This window comes from Myotis myotis, unplaced genomic scaffold (genome assembly GCF_014108235.1).
Source record: "Myotis myotis isolate mMyoMyo1 unplaced genomic scaffold, mMyoMyo1.p scaffold_m19_p_13, whole genome shotgun sequence".
In the NCBI taxonomy this organism is placed as follows: domain Eukaryota; kingdom Metazoa; phylum Chordata; class Mammalia; order Chiroptera; family Vespertilionidae; genus Myotis; species Myotis myotis.
The window spans coordinates 46030110-46046698 of NW_023416317.1; the positions used below are offsets into that span (position 1 = coordinate 46030110).

The window sequence follows — 16589 nt, forward strand, 5'->3', positions numbered from 1 at the left end:
TCCCTCTCCCTTCCTCTCTGTAAAAAATCAATAAAATATATATTTTTAAAAAAAGAAATGAATTACTGATGCACCAGCATGGATGAATCTCACGGTAATTATGCTGAATGAAAGAAGTCAGATCCCATCCCCCCAAAAGTACATATTATACAAAAGAACACATATTATATTGTTTCATTTATAGAAAATGCAAACTAATTAATAGTGACTGAAAGCAGATCATGGTTGAATGGGATGGGGTTGAATAGAGGGATTACCAAGGGTCTAAGAAAACTTTTTAAAAAAAATATCTTTATTGATTTCAGAGGCAGAGAGATAGAAACATCAATGATGAGAGAGAATCATTGATCAGCTGCCTCCTGCATGCCCCCTCCTGGGGATTGAGCCCACAACCTGGGCACGTGCCCTGACAGGGAATCGAACCTTGACCTCCTTGTTTAGAGGTTGATGTTTAACCACTGAGCCACGCCAGCCCGGCCTAAGAAAACTTTTAAGGGTGATGGAAACATTCTTCGTTGTAGTCATGGTTTTATGGGGTATCCATATATCAAAACTTACCCAATTGTATACATTTTTTGATAAGTTTTACATTTTTCTTTTTCAATTAGTTTACATTCAATATTATTCTGTACCAAATTGTACACTTTAAGTGTGTGTAGTTTATTTATTATGTGCCAATCATACTTCAATAAAGCTGTTTAAAAAATAAAGAAAGAATAGTCCTGGCGGGTTTGGCTCAGTGGATAGAGCATCGGCCTACGGACTGAAGGGTCCCAGGTTTGATTCCGGTCAAGGGCATGTACCTTGGTTGCGGGCACATCCCCAGTGGGGAGTGTTCAGGAAAGCAGCTGACCATTGTTTCTCTCTCATCGATGTTTCTGACTCTCAATCCCTCTCCCTTCCTCTCTGTAAAAAATCAATAAAATATATTTAAAAAAAAAATAACTTTAGAGACTTAACCTGGCACAGAATATAGGGTAGGCTGGAGTGTGAGTGACCTAATTATTTATTGCTGTGTAACAAAAGACCCCAAAATGAATGCTCTGCCTGGGTAGCTCAGTTGGTTAGAGCGTCATGCTAATACACCAAGGTTGTGGGTTCGATAGCCCAGTTAGGGCACATACAAGAATAAACCAATGAATGTATAACTACCTGGAACAATAAATTGATGTTTCATCAATGTTTCTCTTTCTCTCTCTCTCTCTCTCAAACTCAATTTAAAAAGACCCCAAAATATAGTGCCTTAAAAGGACAATAGTTTTGTTATATTTCACAATTTTGTGGATCAGAAATTTGGGCTGGCTCAACTGAGTGATGCCCCATGACACCAACCTGGTGGTATTCAGGCTGGATGGTCTGGAGGTCCCAACATGCCTTCATTCCCAGGCCTGGCACCTTAGCGGGGATGGCTTGGAGGCCAAGCCCAATGCATCCCTTTCCCTCTCCACGTAGACTCAGCAACTCTCCATGTGACTGAACATGGTGGTTCAGTCTATAAGATATCAAGGTGGAAGCTGCTAGTTTTCTTACAGGCTGAACCCGGAACTGGCAATAGCATCTCTTCTGTCACATTCTATCTGTCAAAGTAAACCCAGCTAGCCCAGACTCTAGGGTAGGGGCAATAGACCCCGCTTCTCAGCGAAAGTCCTGGGACTGGGAAGAGGCTGAGTTAAAAGAGCCAAGGCCAGGCAGAAAACGTAACGGGTCCGAAGCAGTTGAGTTTGGGAATATATGGGAGGTGGGCAGGGCTGTGTGTAATAATAATGGAATAGACTTGGGACAGAGCAGAGAGGTCCTTGGCCGTCAGGTTAAACAGTTTGAGTTCACCTTTTTTAGGTAAGAGGAAGCGATTGAAGTCTAGAGCAGGTGGAATGAGTGAGGGTCAAATCACGGTCAGGGTGAAACAGGGATAAATTGAATGGCAGAGAATCTTTCGGCGACAACATCAGAGAGCATTTGGAATAAGAAACTGTTCAGTCTTAACAGTATGCACTGACTTATATATCTTGATTTTCTGCTATTTTTATTTTAAGAACAACTTTTATAGTTTTTGCCTCCTTATTATAAAAGACATACTTGTTCCACTTAAGAAAACTAAAGCTAAGAGCTTAGCTAAAACACTGTGGGCGACAGGCTGCCACAGTGGGGTCTTGAGGTGAGAGTGACAGGTGAGATTACAGCTCTCTATTATGGATGGGAAGGAAGATGTAAATGAGTGTGTGAGATGCGAGGTTCAGTGAAGGGTAGTGATTAGGCAATGACAACGTTAAATGGGTGGGCAGGCAGTTTGGGAAAACAGCCTGTTGGTTATGCTGAGTAAGGATAATTTAAAAAAGAAAGAAGAAACAACAACAGAAAGCTAAGCCCTGGCGGGTAGCTCAGTTGGTTAGAGCATCATCCAGATATGCCCAAACTGTGGGATGTGACCTCTGGTCAGGGCACATACAAGAAGCAACCAATGAATGCTTAAATAAGCGGAACAACAAATATGTGTTTCTCTCTCTCTCTCTGAAAATCAATCAATAAAAAAAGTATTAAAAATAAACCTAGACCCTAGCTGGTTTGGCTCAGTGGATAGAGCGTCGGCCTGTGGATTGAAGGGTCCCAGGTTCCATTCCGGTCAAGGGCATGGGCCAGAGTTGCGGGGCTCGATCCCCAGTGGTGGGCGTGCAGGAGGCAGCCAATCAATGATTCTCTCTCACCATTGATGTTTCTCTCTCTCTCTTTTCCTCTCTGAAATCAATAAAAATATATTTTAAAAAAACACCCCCAAAACCCAGAAAGCTAATTAGATGTGTGCTTGACATATGATTGGTACTATACTAAGACTGTACAGTTAGTAGCTCATTTGACCCTGATGGGCTAGGTACTTGTATCAGTCATATTATATGCATGGGAAATCCGAGGCACAGAGAAGTTAAGTATCTTGCTCGAGGTCACTCAGTTAAGAGTGATGAAACTGGGATGTAAGCCTAGCTGAACTCTGAACAATGTTTAACTACTAGTAAAGCTGGATGTTGACTTTTGGCTTTCATATGTGCAATTCAAGTTTCCCTACTGTTGTTTCTGAAGATCTAGGTGGCTAGCGCTTACACTTTATCATCTGACATGCTGCTATTCTGACTTCTGGGAGGTGGAAAGCACCTGACACACTACCGTTAATGATTCCAAGGCCAGCGTTAGGGCAGAGTCAAGAGTTGGCCCCAGTGTAGAACTCTATCCCCCCTCAACTGGCAGGATGATGCAAACAATGATTCAAAGGTTGCCTATTAGGCTGGTACCCACCCATCCTCATGGTTCAAAATACGGATTGTGATGTACTATTTGTTGAATGTTTTCAAAAAATACTTGGTGAATTATGCTTTAAATATTTATACGAATGCACTGGAGGATGATGGTGAAGGTGCAGTTTTGACATCAAAACAAGCAGGTGCATCAGATATTTAATTAAAGATAAGTTGAAAAAAGCAGATACAATCACTCTGATGGAAGTATGGTCTAATCCCCAACCCCAGGTCTGAGAGCAGCAGGGCCTACTGTCATCTTTGGAAACAAAATATGGTTACAGAAGAATTTGGAGAAAGAATGCAAATTTACTGCCTACATAATTTCAGGGCTGGTTTCTTTTAAAAGGTGGTTATTATTAAAATACAAAATGATTTATGTTCAGGATTTGGGGAGGTATATGAACTCCCTTTCTCACATTAACTTGCAGAGAGAAAACTGGAAGGCTGCCTGCTCCTCCCTTGCTAAGAAAGGGTGTTTATTAGCTAGGATGCAATGAAAATTTTAATACTAGTTTATAGCAGGGGACTCTCTCTGGCCTCTCATCTGGATATATGGCTTTTGTTCCTCTCGTGGATAAGGCTAATTAGAGTCTAATCCTAATTTGTTATTTATCACTATACAATATTTTTTAAAAATTTTAACTGTATTTCTGTACAATTAGGATTAAATTATTGGCTTTAAAGAGTTTCCTCTTTCCTACCTATGGTACATTAAGTCAATGGACATTAGGAATGTGCTAATTTAACAATTTATACCACAGCCCTGTTTCCTAGCAATGTTTATCAATTTAAGAAAGGAAATATATTTGATAAAATCAAAACCTTTCTTCCCTCAACCCCCCTACTCCTTTTTTCTTTTCTTTTTGGCTTATTCTGAGCAATTGGCCCCAGGAAATTAACCTACCAACCGCTGTCAAGTCTGATTCCTCTTTCTGGAGTTACAGCCTTCCTGCCCCTCCATGATGTCTCAGCTGACTTCTCATCTCATATCCGCTATCCACTTGCAAGATATTTTAGAGTTAGGATCTGCAGGACTGCTCAACACCGTCCTACCCCCAGCTGCACCCATCATCTTTAATTTTTTAAAATAAACCTTTTAGATGCTGGTGGGTGGGGCCAACCACGAGGGAGACAGCAGGTCTGGCCCATCCTTTTTCTGACCCTCTGGGGCCATCTTCCTTCTGGCAATTCTCTTCCCCGCATCTGTTTTCCTCCTTTTTTTTTTTTTAAATGGGGGGTGGGGGGGATTAAAAACAATCAAAGAAAGGAAAAGAAACCAACCCCCCCAAATACATACAACACCTCTGAAGCAAGGCCAGTGTGGTAGAAAATTCTATAGCCGCGTGTAGAGTCATATGTGACTGTGTGCATGTTTACACGCAGGTCTCAAACTACGAAACGAAGAAACTCATAAAGGCAATAAATGGTAGCATGAGACGCTTACTTCTATTTCATTGGCAAACAAGGAGCTGTTTTGTTTTTCCAGTTTTATTGAGATATAATTGGCATGTTTTGCTTTTATTTGAGAGTAATTGCTGCACTCCCTACATATTTCAGTCAATGTTCACTGAGCTCCGATTGACTCCAGGTGTTGAGGACAGCGCTCCTGAGGGCAGCTGAGGACTTGGCCCTTCCCAGTGGGGCTGCCAGGCTCAGGACAGCACTTGGCTTTGTCCCCTTAGGGCTAGGGAGGTGTTTCTGCACTATGGAATGTTCAGCACATTTATCCAGCTGGGTCGATTTAAGGGCTCTTTCCAAGCTGATCTTTCCCTGTAAAACGCCCCCAATTCTGGTGAGCAAATTTAGAGAAGCTGGGGATATTTACCTGGCTGTGTTTTTTTTCACCTTTATAACCCAGACATGGTTATTCACAGTGGACACTATTTTTTTCTTTCATTTTATTGAAATATAATTTACATTCAGTGACCTGGACAGATCTTAAATGTCAGATTGACAAGTTTTGACAAATGTAGACACCAATATATTTTTTATAGATATCTTTACCCCAAGGTTCCCTCCTCCCCGCCCTCCCAGTCAGTATAACCCCACCCCCACGGATAATCTTCTTATCTCTATGGCTTAGATTTGCCTGTTCTCTAATTTCCTATAAATGGAATCACATAGTATGGACTCTTGTGTTTGGCAGCTTTTTCCTAATGTGATGTTTTTGAGACTCATCTAGGTTATTGCCTGTATAAGTAGGACCCAACATGTCACTAACAGCTTGACAGTGTTTAGACCTGGACAACTGTTCAACCCATTGGCCATCAGACCAGATACCCTCTAAATCCTGACATGTGGTCCTATCTGCTCTCCCAAGTCAGTCTCTTTCCAGGGCCAAGCAAGTTCCTCTTCCAGAACCCGCCCAGGCAGCCTGGGGCACCACCCAGATGGCCGAGGGGCCATCACCCGGGCAGCCTCCCCTGAACAGCTGCCCTCTGCCCCACACCCCTCATTAAAACTCAAAGGAAACCGGCCCCTCCGGAGATCAGAATTCAGGTTCGTTTAATTCCACCCATCCAACTGCACACAACGGCGTGATGTTTTAGTGTCGATCACAGATATGCAGTCCTTAAGAAAATGTTAAAAAATAATAATTCAAAAAAAAAAAAAAGGTAGGGGAAAAAATCCTAGATCTCACGGGCAGTGGATATCAGCTTCTGTTGAACCAGGATTCCGAATGAAATCTTTTCCTTTCTTTTATTTTTTTAAATAAACGGAAGAGTCCCTCTCCGCTCCTCGCTCGGAAGGTTTCAAAGGTCGTCACACTGAAGCCTGGGGGCGTTCGTCTCCCCAGCGGCCTGGAGAAGGGAGGAGGTTGGAGGGAGGAGGGAGGGAGCACACAAAAGCGAGCCATGCAGAGAGGGCTAATGTTTCCTGTTTGCCTGGAACCCCCTCCCCTGTGTCCCCTCCCCCAGCCCCCTCCCAGCACTCGGGCGGAAGTGAGTTTGCTCCTTTGGAGATTAAAAGGATTCCGAATTCCGATCAGTCCCAATAACCAGCGAACTAAGAGGAGGAGGAGGAGGAGGAAGAGACGGCAAAGCAGAGAAAGAGGGGGGCTCGCACGCGCGTGCACGCCCGCAGCCCGAATTGGGGGAGTTGTGCAAAGCCCCAGGAGGTCAGGGCGCGCGGCGTGAGCAAAGCCCGGTAGGCGCAGCGCGGCCGGGGCCACCCTAGTCTTGCACGGCGACTCGTTTCTGAAAGATGACGCTGGCCGGCGGCGTTGGCCACGCGGCTCCCGAGCTCACCGCGCTGGGCCGTTGCCGGTTCCACTGATTCCTGCGCGCCCCAGAGGAGGCTCCGTCCCCGCGGCTCGGGATCGGAGGGGGGACTGAGGCGAGGGCAAAATGGCCCGATGACAAAGGAAATGTGATCCCCCTTCGCTGCCAAGGTTTCAGAGAGGACGGACGTGAGGAGGAGGAGGAGGGGCGCGGGGCGCGCGCGGAGCTCGGATAGCATTGCACGACGGCTCGCGCGGAGCGGGCAGCGGGTACATCTAATATCTTCCTGCCGATGAATAATTCAGGACGGCCCGCGGGGACCTGCGGCCCCGCGCTGCAGCGCGGCTAAACCGGAGGGGAAGGAGCGCGCGGGAGGCGCCCAGGCCGGGCGAGGCGGGGCACGAGGGCCCGGGGCCGCGTGGGGCGCGCGTGCGTGTTAAGCGCCGGCAGCCGCGGCCAGGCCAGGCAGGCGCGCGGGAGACTCGAGGCGCGTGGGACGCGCGTGCGTACTACCACACGCGGGCGGCCGCGGCCGGGCCCCTACGACCTGCAGCTGCTGCGGGGCCGACAGTCCTGCAGGGGAGCCCGCGCCCGGCCGTGCGCAAGCCCGAGCGCGGCACGCCGGGCCACCCAGGAGTCCCTGGCCGCCGCGTCATGCGGTGGGGCGGCCGGCGTCGCGCGGGGGGACACGGGCTTGGCGTCGCGCCGCTCCCGCCTTTACTAGTTTGGGGGAGCCACTCTCTCCCAAGAAGAGACTAACTAAATTAATCTAAAGAAAAGCAACGCACCAAATACTCGTCGAACCAAATTTCGCTTCTCCCGCCCGGACTGGGATTGCACAGCGGACTCTACTTTGGAGGACTTGCCTCCGCGAGCGAGAAGCCAAGCTCCAGCTGCTCCAGGGAGTCCTCTGACCTCCCTGCCCCCGCTCTCCCCTCGCGAGTCGGGACTTGTTCCGGCGCTCCCGCTTTGTAAGGCACGCAGCCCCCACGTCCTCCGGGGAGAATCTGTAGCCTCTGGATAGTGGCATTTAATGCCCGCAGCGTCGGGAGTGGCAGCGCGCGGGCCGGACGCGGCGAGGCCAAGAGGGCCGCGCCGCTCTGGTGCGGGCTCCTGGATTGCAGACCTAATCGATGCATTTTTCTGAGTGAGTCGGCGGCTCCCCACCCACCTCGTCGGCGCTCTCCTCTCCTCCTCTTCCTCTCTGGTCTCCTCCCTCCTCCGGGCCTGGTTGCAAATGGCTTCGTTCCCTGAGACCGACTTCCAGATCTGCCTGCTGTGCAAGGAGATGTGCGGCTCGCCAGCGCCGCTCTCCTCCAACTCGTCTGCGTCGTCGTCGTCCTCGCAGACGTCCACGTCGTCGGGGGGCGGCGGCGGGGCCCCCGGGGCCGCGGCGCGCCGCCTGCACGTCCTGCCCTGCCTGCACGCCTTCTGCCGCCCGTGCCTCGAGGCGCACCGGCTGCCTACGGCCGGCGGCGGCGCGCCGGGAGAGTCACTCAAACTGCTTTGCCCTGTCTGCGACCAGAAAGTCGTGCTGGCCGAGGCGACGGGCATGGACGCGCTACCCTCGTCCGCCTTCCTGCTCAGCAACCTGCTCGACGCCGTGGTGGCCACGGCCGACGAGCCGCCGCCCAAGAACGGGCGCGCCGGCACCCCGGCGGGTGCGGGCGGCCACAGCAACCACCGGCACCACGCGCACCACGCGCACCCGCGCGCGTCCGCCTCGGCCCCGGCGCTCCCGCAGGCGCCTCCGCCGCCGCCCGCGCCTCCCCGCTCCGCGCCGGGAGGACCCGCCGCCTCTCCGTCGGCGCTGTTGCTGCGCCGGCCTCACGGCTGCAGCTCCTGTGACGAGGGCAACGCCGCCTCGTCGCGCTGCCTCGACTGCCAGGAGCACCTGTGCGACAACTGCGTCCGAGCGCACCAGCGCGTGCGCCTCACCAAGGACCACTACATCGAGCGCGGCCCGCCGGGGCCCGCCGCCGCCGCCGCCGCCGCGCAGCAGCTCGGGCTCGGGGCGCCCTTCACCGGCCCGCCCTTCTCCATCATCTCGGTCTTCCCCGAGCGCCTCGGCTTCTGCCAGCACCACGACGACGAGGTGAGTGCATGGCGAATTCCGAGGGGGCTTCCCCGGGGCGCGGGTGCGGCGTGTGTGTGTTTCCATCGGGGAGGCCGCGCGCGGGACGGTCCCACAGCGGTGAGTCGTTGGGTGGGGGGTGTCTTCTCCTTTCGGGATGTCTTGTTTTCCCTTTGGCTACATGGCGGTCCTCGCTACATAGCAGTAGGGCTATGTGTGTGTCCGAAAACGTGGATCCCCACATGTGGAGTTACCCCTTTTCCTCTAATTTCCCGTGTGACAAAACGTGGCAACCGTTTTCTCTAAGGAGGCAGGGAAGAGAGAGGTGAGTGTCAGTGTAGACCTGGTTTCCTAGTGCGAGGGTTTCCGCCGGCCCCGTTCCCGAGGACACCCCCCCCCTTTTTTTTATGGATTTGATTTCCTTATTTGTTTGACAAGGCGTGCGTGCTATTGTTTTAAGTAAGACCCGAGATGGCAGAGCATGTGCTGTGTGTCCGTGGAGATGTGGTTTCCTTGTGCGGGCACTCCTAGAGGCCTCCCAACGTGCCGAGGGCTCTCTTTTAGCTTCTTGGCTCCTTTTTCGTAAAATTCATAGATGGTTGCTTTTAAGTAGGGCATGAGCCAGGAGGAGATGGCTGTGTGGGTGAGGAGTGAGTGTGCCTGTGTAGACCTGGTTTCCACGTGCGCGTGTCTGAGGGAGGTCTCTGTTTTTTTGTTGGGACACGGTGGCAGCCCTCTCCTTGCGCTGTATCTGAGAGCATCTGGATCTTTGAGGACCGAGGGGCCCGGGTCAAAAGCGCCTCTCTTCCCCGCTGTTGTTTTCCCCGCACTGGAGAAAACGTGTCCTGGTGCCTGAACCCTCCCTCATGCCCTTCGGTCGTCGGCCCAGGTTTGCGCCTAGAGACGCAGAATTGGGGGACTGTCCCCATTGCCCTCTCCCAGCTGGAAGTCCCTTGGGCCGCTCCAGCTTTGATTCCTACTGGAACCGGATTGCGGGGGGCTCGACTCCTCTTGGGGAAAAAAACACACACAAAAACGGACCTAGCTGCACGCGGCTAGAACCTGGGGGTTCGCAACGTCCGAGGGCTGCACTGCAGTCTTTGGGCTTCATTTCTCTGTTTTGGCTGTTAAATGAAAGCCTTATTGCATATTTTTCACATCGTGTGACACCGTCCACTCCCCCGAACCATTAGAGCAAAGGGCCGAAAGCGTTGAGCAGCAGGCTCTGTAAAGATGGTCGGTAACTTACGCTGTGTGTACTTGCTAAAGTCTTTGCCTTGGACCTACGTAGAGCAGGAGACACAGCAAAGGCTTAAAAATCGCAGTGGGAGTTGCTGCCTGCGAGTTGGAGTGGGCGTGCTGGTACCGAGCTGGGCAGAGGCTTGCAAAGCGCAGCCTTTTCCTCTCCTAACCTGTTATTTGGGGAGGAAGGCGGAGCTATTTGCCTGATGTCCTTAAGCCGGCTTCTCCTAGTGGGAAAAAGTTGAAATTCTAATCTACTTGTTGTAGGTGCCTCCCTTTATTAAAGGTTTTCTTCTAGGTTTGAAGCTGGGGAACAGTTATTCTTGTCCTTTGTTTTTAAGCTTTGAAGGGACTCACCTTTAAAGTTTTCTACACATTCACGGGTGAATGTTTCCAGTATGTTCTTGCATCACTTTCAGAAAAATGGTTGAGCTAAATATCAATCCGAATCTCAGGGATGGAAAGGTGTGGAGACTAGGGTGAACTGGGGATCCGGGGAAGTGTTCAGGGAAGAGGGCAACTTGAATCCACCGTATTTTCCTCCTGGGATGCCTGTTGATTGGACCCTCCTTCCCAGCAGTTGATTTTAAATGTCAGGTTTTATTTATATTCCCAGTTAAAGATCCACATACGATTTATTTGGGCTAAAACAGTGGATGCTTAGTGTCACCAGACTTGTAAAAGGTTTATGCACTTTTTAAGTTATAAAACCATTCCGATGGGATGGGAGAGTGTAAAATTCGAAGTGACGCTCCCCCCACCCTGGAAGGTACCTGGATGCCCTGGAAATTCACTGTTTAACATGTGCCCTACACTAGGTTAAAATGGTTTGGCAGAAGTGTTAAGATATACTGCATTGTTAAACTAAAGGTCCTTTAAAAACATGAAACTTTCCAGTTTTGAGCAAAATCAACCTCCCACTTTTCCATTTTTCATTACCAAGAAATTGGACATTAATTTTTAGACCTTTTTTTTCCTGGATTTAGAATGCTAGGAAATTTGAGTTTAATGATGACAAACCAGTGCTGTGAATGGAGGAGTAAAGTGACACCATGTTCATATAAGGGGTCCCGCCCATGGCCTAAATTTTTCCTTTCCTTCTAAGGAAGTGATGGGTAACAGTTTTAAAATATTGTTCCATTGAAAAGTCATGCTTGTTGACTGGCAGAGAGCATGGGGGCACTCTTGGAGGATGGCTGTCCTCTATTTGAAGGTGATGGACTGAACACCCAAACCCCAGGTATTTGACTGTATGCACACTCTACCTTGATTTTTAAAATGTGCTGCTTTGCTGAGTTGCCTCCTGTGACAACAGGCTCCATTAAATAATTCAGGGTGCTCTTGCCTTATGGTGACTGATGCCACCACCTGACCTTGGGAAGGAGGGTTGACGCCTGGCTTTTGTCCTTTAATTTTAGGGAGGGTACCTCCGACAGTTGGCCCCTCACGGGTGTGGGAGGCTTTTCTCAAGCACCCCCCTCCCCCAGCGCAAGGGCTCTTCTGGATTGGCCAAGTGTTGTTTTGAGCGCTTGATTCAAAATAACTTTAAAATCTAACAGGGGAGGGAGTTGGGGTTTCCAACAAAATTGTAAGAATTGCTTGCTCCCAGGTATTTGGCTCAAAAAAAAAAAAAGAGTTTGGGTTTTCTCCTAGTTGTATGTCTGGATGGTCAGTCCAAAAGGCGGAAGGCCTGCAGGCCCTGCGGCCCCGCGGACATCCAGGCCTGGAACTGGGCCGAGTTCCCAAAGAGGCCCCCAGGGTAGCCTGGCTGTGGGCTGTGGGCCTGCGCCTCCGCCATCCTGGAGCCCCCAACCCACCTCAGCTCTGGTGACGCTGCTGGCCCTGTGGCCGCTCCTCACCCCGCGGGCACCCGAGAAAAAGGGTCTGCAGGGGTTCACACGTGTTTGGGGTAGGGGAGAAGAGTGGCAGGGAGTTAAGTGGGACTTGAGCACCTTGATCGCCCTGCTCCAGCCACTCCCCAGTTGCCCTTTAAAGCTGTGTTATTGGCACTTAGGATGCGAGCTCTTTGCTGACTTGGAGGCGGCACTGGAGCAAAAATCTAGGGGGACCAGGGTGTGTGTGTTGTGTGTTAAAGGGCCGGGTGTCAGGACTGTGTAAATGGTGGGAAACTGAATGTGGTCTAAATGTGTTCCGGTTTCCAGGAAGGTCCTGTCACTAGCGGGGTGTGTGTGTGTGTGGTGGGGGACTACGATGACAAGGCCGGGGTGACATGCTTGCATCTTAGCCAAGACAAGCATTGTAGCCCATCTCATCAAAGATGGCAATGTTGCTTCCAGTTAGGCAGGCCAAGTGTGGGGTTTTCCTTAGTCCCCTGGATGGAAAATGGGGTGCAGATGTTTATCCACTTAATATCCAGTCCCCTCCTTGTGCTAAAAAAACACACAACAACTTGGAAAGATACAAGTTTTAGAATTCCAATCAGATAAGACCCTGGATATTGAATGATTTAGACTTGAGGACTATCTTTCCCTGGGAAACCTTCAAAAATCAGCCTCAAACCCCTTTGAGGAAGGCAGGTTTGCTGCCTAAAGTAATTGAATGTGGAATAAATTCTTGTTTTGTGTCTTATTTGGAATAAGTCACTGTGAAGTGCGGATTATACCAGTGTTGGCACCAATATACGTATTTTTAAAATTTCATTATTGATTAAGTTATTACATATGTGTCCTCATTCCCACATTATCCCCTTATCCCCCCCACGCATGACCTCAAATATATGTATTTTTTAAATCGTGTATTCACAGTGCCTAACCTTTTTCAGGCACGCATACCCAGTGTTGTCTTTAAATTATGTGTCGGCTGTGTAACTTACAAAACCTATACCAGAAGACTTTGTGTGAGAACAAGAGAAAAAGTCAATGTAAGTGCGAATTCTAGTATTTCTGCCCCACATTTTTGACCTGCTGTATGTATAGGAATTAGGTGGACATGTCTGCTTAATGCATACTTCTGACCCATTTGCCAGGACACCAAACTTTTCATAACTTGGAAATAAATTGGAGGTTGCTGCTTTGAATTGAATTGCGTTCAGCAGGTTTGTAGGTGGAAGCCTGTGGAGCGAAGAAAATGCTCGGTGAAAATGTATGGAAGAGAAATGTTATTGATTTCTTAATTTCTTATCCTTGAAGGCATTCTGTTTGTGGGCTTTTAAAAAGTCAACGTTTGAGCTGGGGAATGTGCCCCTGTAGTTCAATTAAGTGCATAGGGAATGATCTTATCAACGTGGGCCTTGCTGGATTTGGCAAACCTTCGCTGGGGCGGCTGCCTTGCAGGCAGGTATAACCCGGAGCCATGAAGTGTGCCGGTAATACCTGAGAGAGATTACCGGTGGCATCAGCACTGCCTTGGGGAACCTTTTGTGATTTTTCCCTCTCACAGAGTAAACTACATTGGTTTTCAGGTTGCATAGACTTCCTTTGGGTCTGCAGGATTTTTATTTCCAGTGCTAGGAATAACATTATATATTTTGGAAACCATGAAGATAACTTTAGGAAGAAAACAGAACAGGCACTTTCTCCCAGACTTCAGTTCTTCATTTGATATTACTATATGCTGTTTAGGATTTAGATGTGTTCAAGTTAAGTAGTTGTACGTGGAACAAAGAAGTCTGGAAAGTGTTTGCAGATTGAGTAAAGTTTCCTTTTTCCACCAGAGTTCTTCCTCCCGTTCTAGCTATTTATAAATTTCAGGACACTGAAATCAGCATTAAAATGTATAGTTTCTTAAAGCACTACTTAAAACAACGGAAGCAACTTTCTCTTCCTATGTAAAATTTTGGAGCGTAGCTGTTTCACTTTTTGTTTGAATTTTTAAAACTTGGCCTATATAGGGAGTTAGCTTTTGGGCGAAAGCTATGAACTTAGGTGAAGTGGTTAAAATTTATCCTCTCCAAATTTTATTTCCTCTGGTGCTAACTTAAAAGTCACATGGTTTGCTTAATATCTTACCATTTCTCCATCCAGTTACTCACACAAGGCCAGATTTATTTTAGATGTATTATTCTTAGTGAATAAAGGACCACTTTGGTGTCATTCTTCATGACACTTTTAAGCAAAAGGTTGAGGTGAATTCTACCATGCAGGCGGTTTTCAAGGCGTAGTGTTCCCTCTCCACTCGCCCATAGCCCACAACACTGACAAAGAGTTAAAGGCTTGGCTCACGAAAGGCTGTTTTTGCCATCTCTGTTATTTTGGAAGAGCAAGAGGAAGATGGATAAGGAATTACAGTTGCCTAAAGGGAGCAAGCAAGAAACCACCCATTGCAGTCCACTCGGTTTCCCCTTCTCTTGACCTTTCAAGCACTGTGACTTGCAAGAGGAAGCTTGATCCATCTTTCCTCTTAAGTTGATGCGACCTCATGCTTGTTCACTACTAAATTATTCTTCTCCCTTTGAGGTTTTGTCTCTACTTACAAGCGGAGTTGACTGAAAGCAGATTGACTGTTTTGACTGACAAGACTGTGACTTAACAGAAAAAACCTTATTCCAGTGTAATTCCTTCCCGCTTCAGCTGCCATCTCCAGCTGCCCTCCTGTTTAGTGTGCTTGCAATGGGCGTTGAAGGTAGGCTGAAATGAAATGGGGGAAGATGCCAGCTCCTCCCGGGTCTCATCTCCCACTCAAGTCCTATTTTGGGGAATCCATACTTATTATTTTTTTGTTGTTAATCCTCACCCAAAGATATTTTCCCATTGAGTTTTAGAGAGAATTGAAGGGGGGCGAGGGGGGAGAGAGAGAAACATTGAGGAGAGACACACCGACTGGTTGCCTCCTGCCGCTCCCTTACCAGGGCTGGGGATCAAGCCTGCAACCGAGATACGTGCCCTTGACCAGAATCGAGCCCAGGACCCTCCAGTCCGAAGGCCAAGGCTCTATCTACTGAGCCAAATCAGTTAGGGCATGAAATCCATATTTAATCTGAAGTTATTAAGTCTGTATTTTGTTTTATCCTCCTTAATGTAGAATTTTAAAAAAAGTTAATCGCAGACCCTTACCTGACCATCAGTTCCCACCAAGTGAGTTTTTAGTTAATCTGTATAATGTTCCCAGTTTAATAACCACTAGATACAACACCCTAAGGAAGTGGTCATTTTTAGTGATAAAATTACTGCTTTCAGCATATTGAAGTTGCCAGTTTTTGGAAGGGGAGACTTGGTTAAGAATATGAGGATAATTTTCAATTGTGAATATTTACCTGGACAGGCTCCTGCAGAATAGCACATGCTGTCCACATAAATGGAATTGGAATGAAGCAGAGCAGGATACACAAAAGAGAATTAAGTGAGTCAAGGTTAGTAGGACTGAGGGCATCCCCTCATAGCTTGGCCACCCTGTGAATTGTGGGGCCCCTGAGTGGGCTTTGGAGCCTGAGCTGGTGAGGAACCCCTGGGAATGAGAGAGGAACCCCTGTGCCTTCCTAACATGTGTCAACAGCTGTATCCTTTAGTTGTTACTTCTGGAACGCCTGGCCTGGCCAGCCATTTCCTTCTAGCCTTAACCATTTGCAGTTACAAATGTTCTTCTTGAAATGTCAGTGGGCTTGGGGAATGTCTTTCATATGCTGATTAATTGGGGTAATTATAAAAATTCTATTATATATAAAAAAACCCTGCACTTAGATTTTGTCGCTAAACATGGGTCGGATATGACTACTTCAGCACAGGTGTTGTAAAAATGAGAGTTGGGTATAACTGGCATCAGCAGGCATAATTACGACGCGTTTGGACCAGGTCTGTAAATTTTGGTCTGTGCCCTCTGTCTCTTTGAGATCAGTATCAGAGGGAGCGATTTCTCTCTCACTTGGGATCATACCTATAGGCTTGTACTGAAGACACACACAAATGTGTGGGTAAGTGTTAGCAGAAAAGGTAAAGTTTTAGTAGTGGTTGGAAAAAGGTTTTTGTGACCTTTCTTATTCAAGGTGTCTATTTAGCTTTCCTCGAGCAACTCAGGCAGTGTGATTCTAGGTTGCATTCTTGCTCTGCCTCAGTTTTCCCACTTGTAAAATGGCTGCAGATCAGCGGTAACACGTCACAGCGGTGCCCCACAATAGAAGGCAATTGTAAACATTCATAATAGTTTTATTACTCAGCTACATGTTAGGGTCTGGGAGCAGACCCTACCCACCCTCCTTCTCCCCTTCTCCTTCCCTCAAAAGGGAACTAATTTTCAGTGGTCGAAATTATGGCTGAGCTGTGCTGTTATCAGTTTACCATTATCTAAATCAGGCTGGGAACCTTTTTTCTGCCAAGGGCCATTTGGATATCTATACCACGAGGGCCATTCAAAATTATCAACTTACTGGTAAAAATTAGCCAGCTGTATTTGGTCAAACATTTAAATAACTCAGCCTTCATGCCTTGGCAGGGCCAGACCAAATAACTTCGTGGCCTTATACAGCCCACCGGGCGCCCCGCCTCCGATCTTAAATGGAAAGATAAGTAGTTCTTTCAGGTGGTACAAGGTGTACTGGAGAAAAATGCATGAACCTCGTTTCACTTTAGAAAAACTGGGAGTAACTTTTGGTTTAGAACATTTGAGGGTTATAAGACTCCGCAAACTGACGAGAAAATTGGGTGCAAGTGTATTTAGAGGCTGTGCCAGTGCCTTGAGCTTATTTTTTTTCTTTTTCAGACGGAAGGCCAGTTTATATTTTACATATGATGTGTTTGAGAACCATTAATCTTTGAAGCCATGATATTTTTTTGCCTCCCAAAACTAACATATCAAGGAAACAGACCAACTTGC

At 48.0% G+C, this 16589-nt stretch overlaps 1 protein-coding gene across 1 annotated transcript in view; it reads left to right on the forward strand.

Moving 5' to 3' along the window:
• Positions 1-6897: 6897 nt before the first annotated feature.
• Positions 6898-16589, forward strand: part of TRIM71 (tripartite motif containing 71) — a 65521-nt gene continuing 55829 nt past the window's right edge. The window contains exon 1 of the mRNA XM_036332867.1: positions 6898-8603. Coding sequence (XP_036188760.1) covers positions 7746-8603 — 858 coding nt within the window. The 5' untranslated portion in view covers positions 6898-7745. The remainder of the gene's footprint in view (positions 8604-16589) is intronic.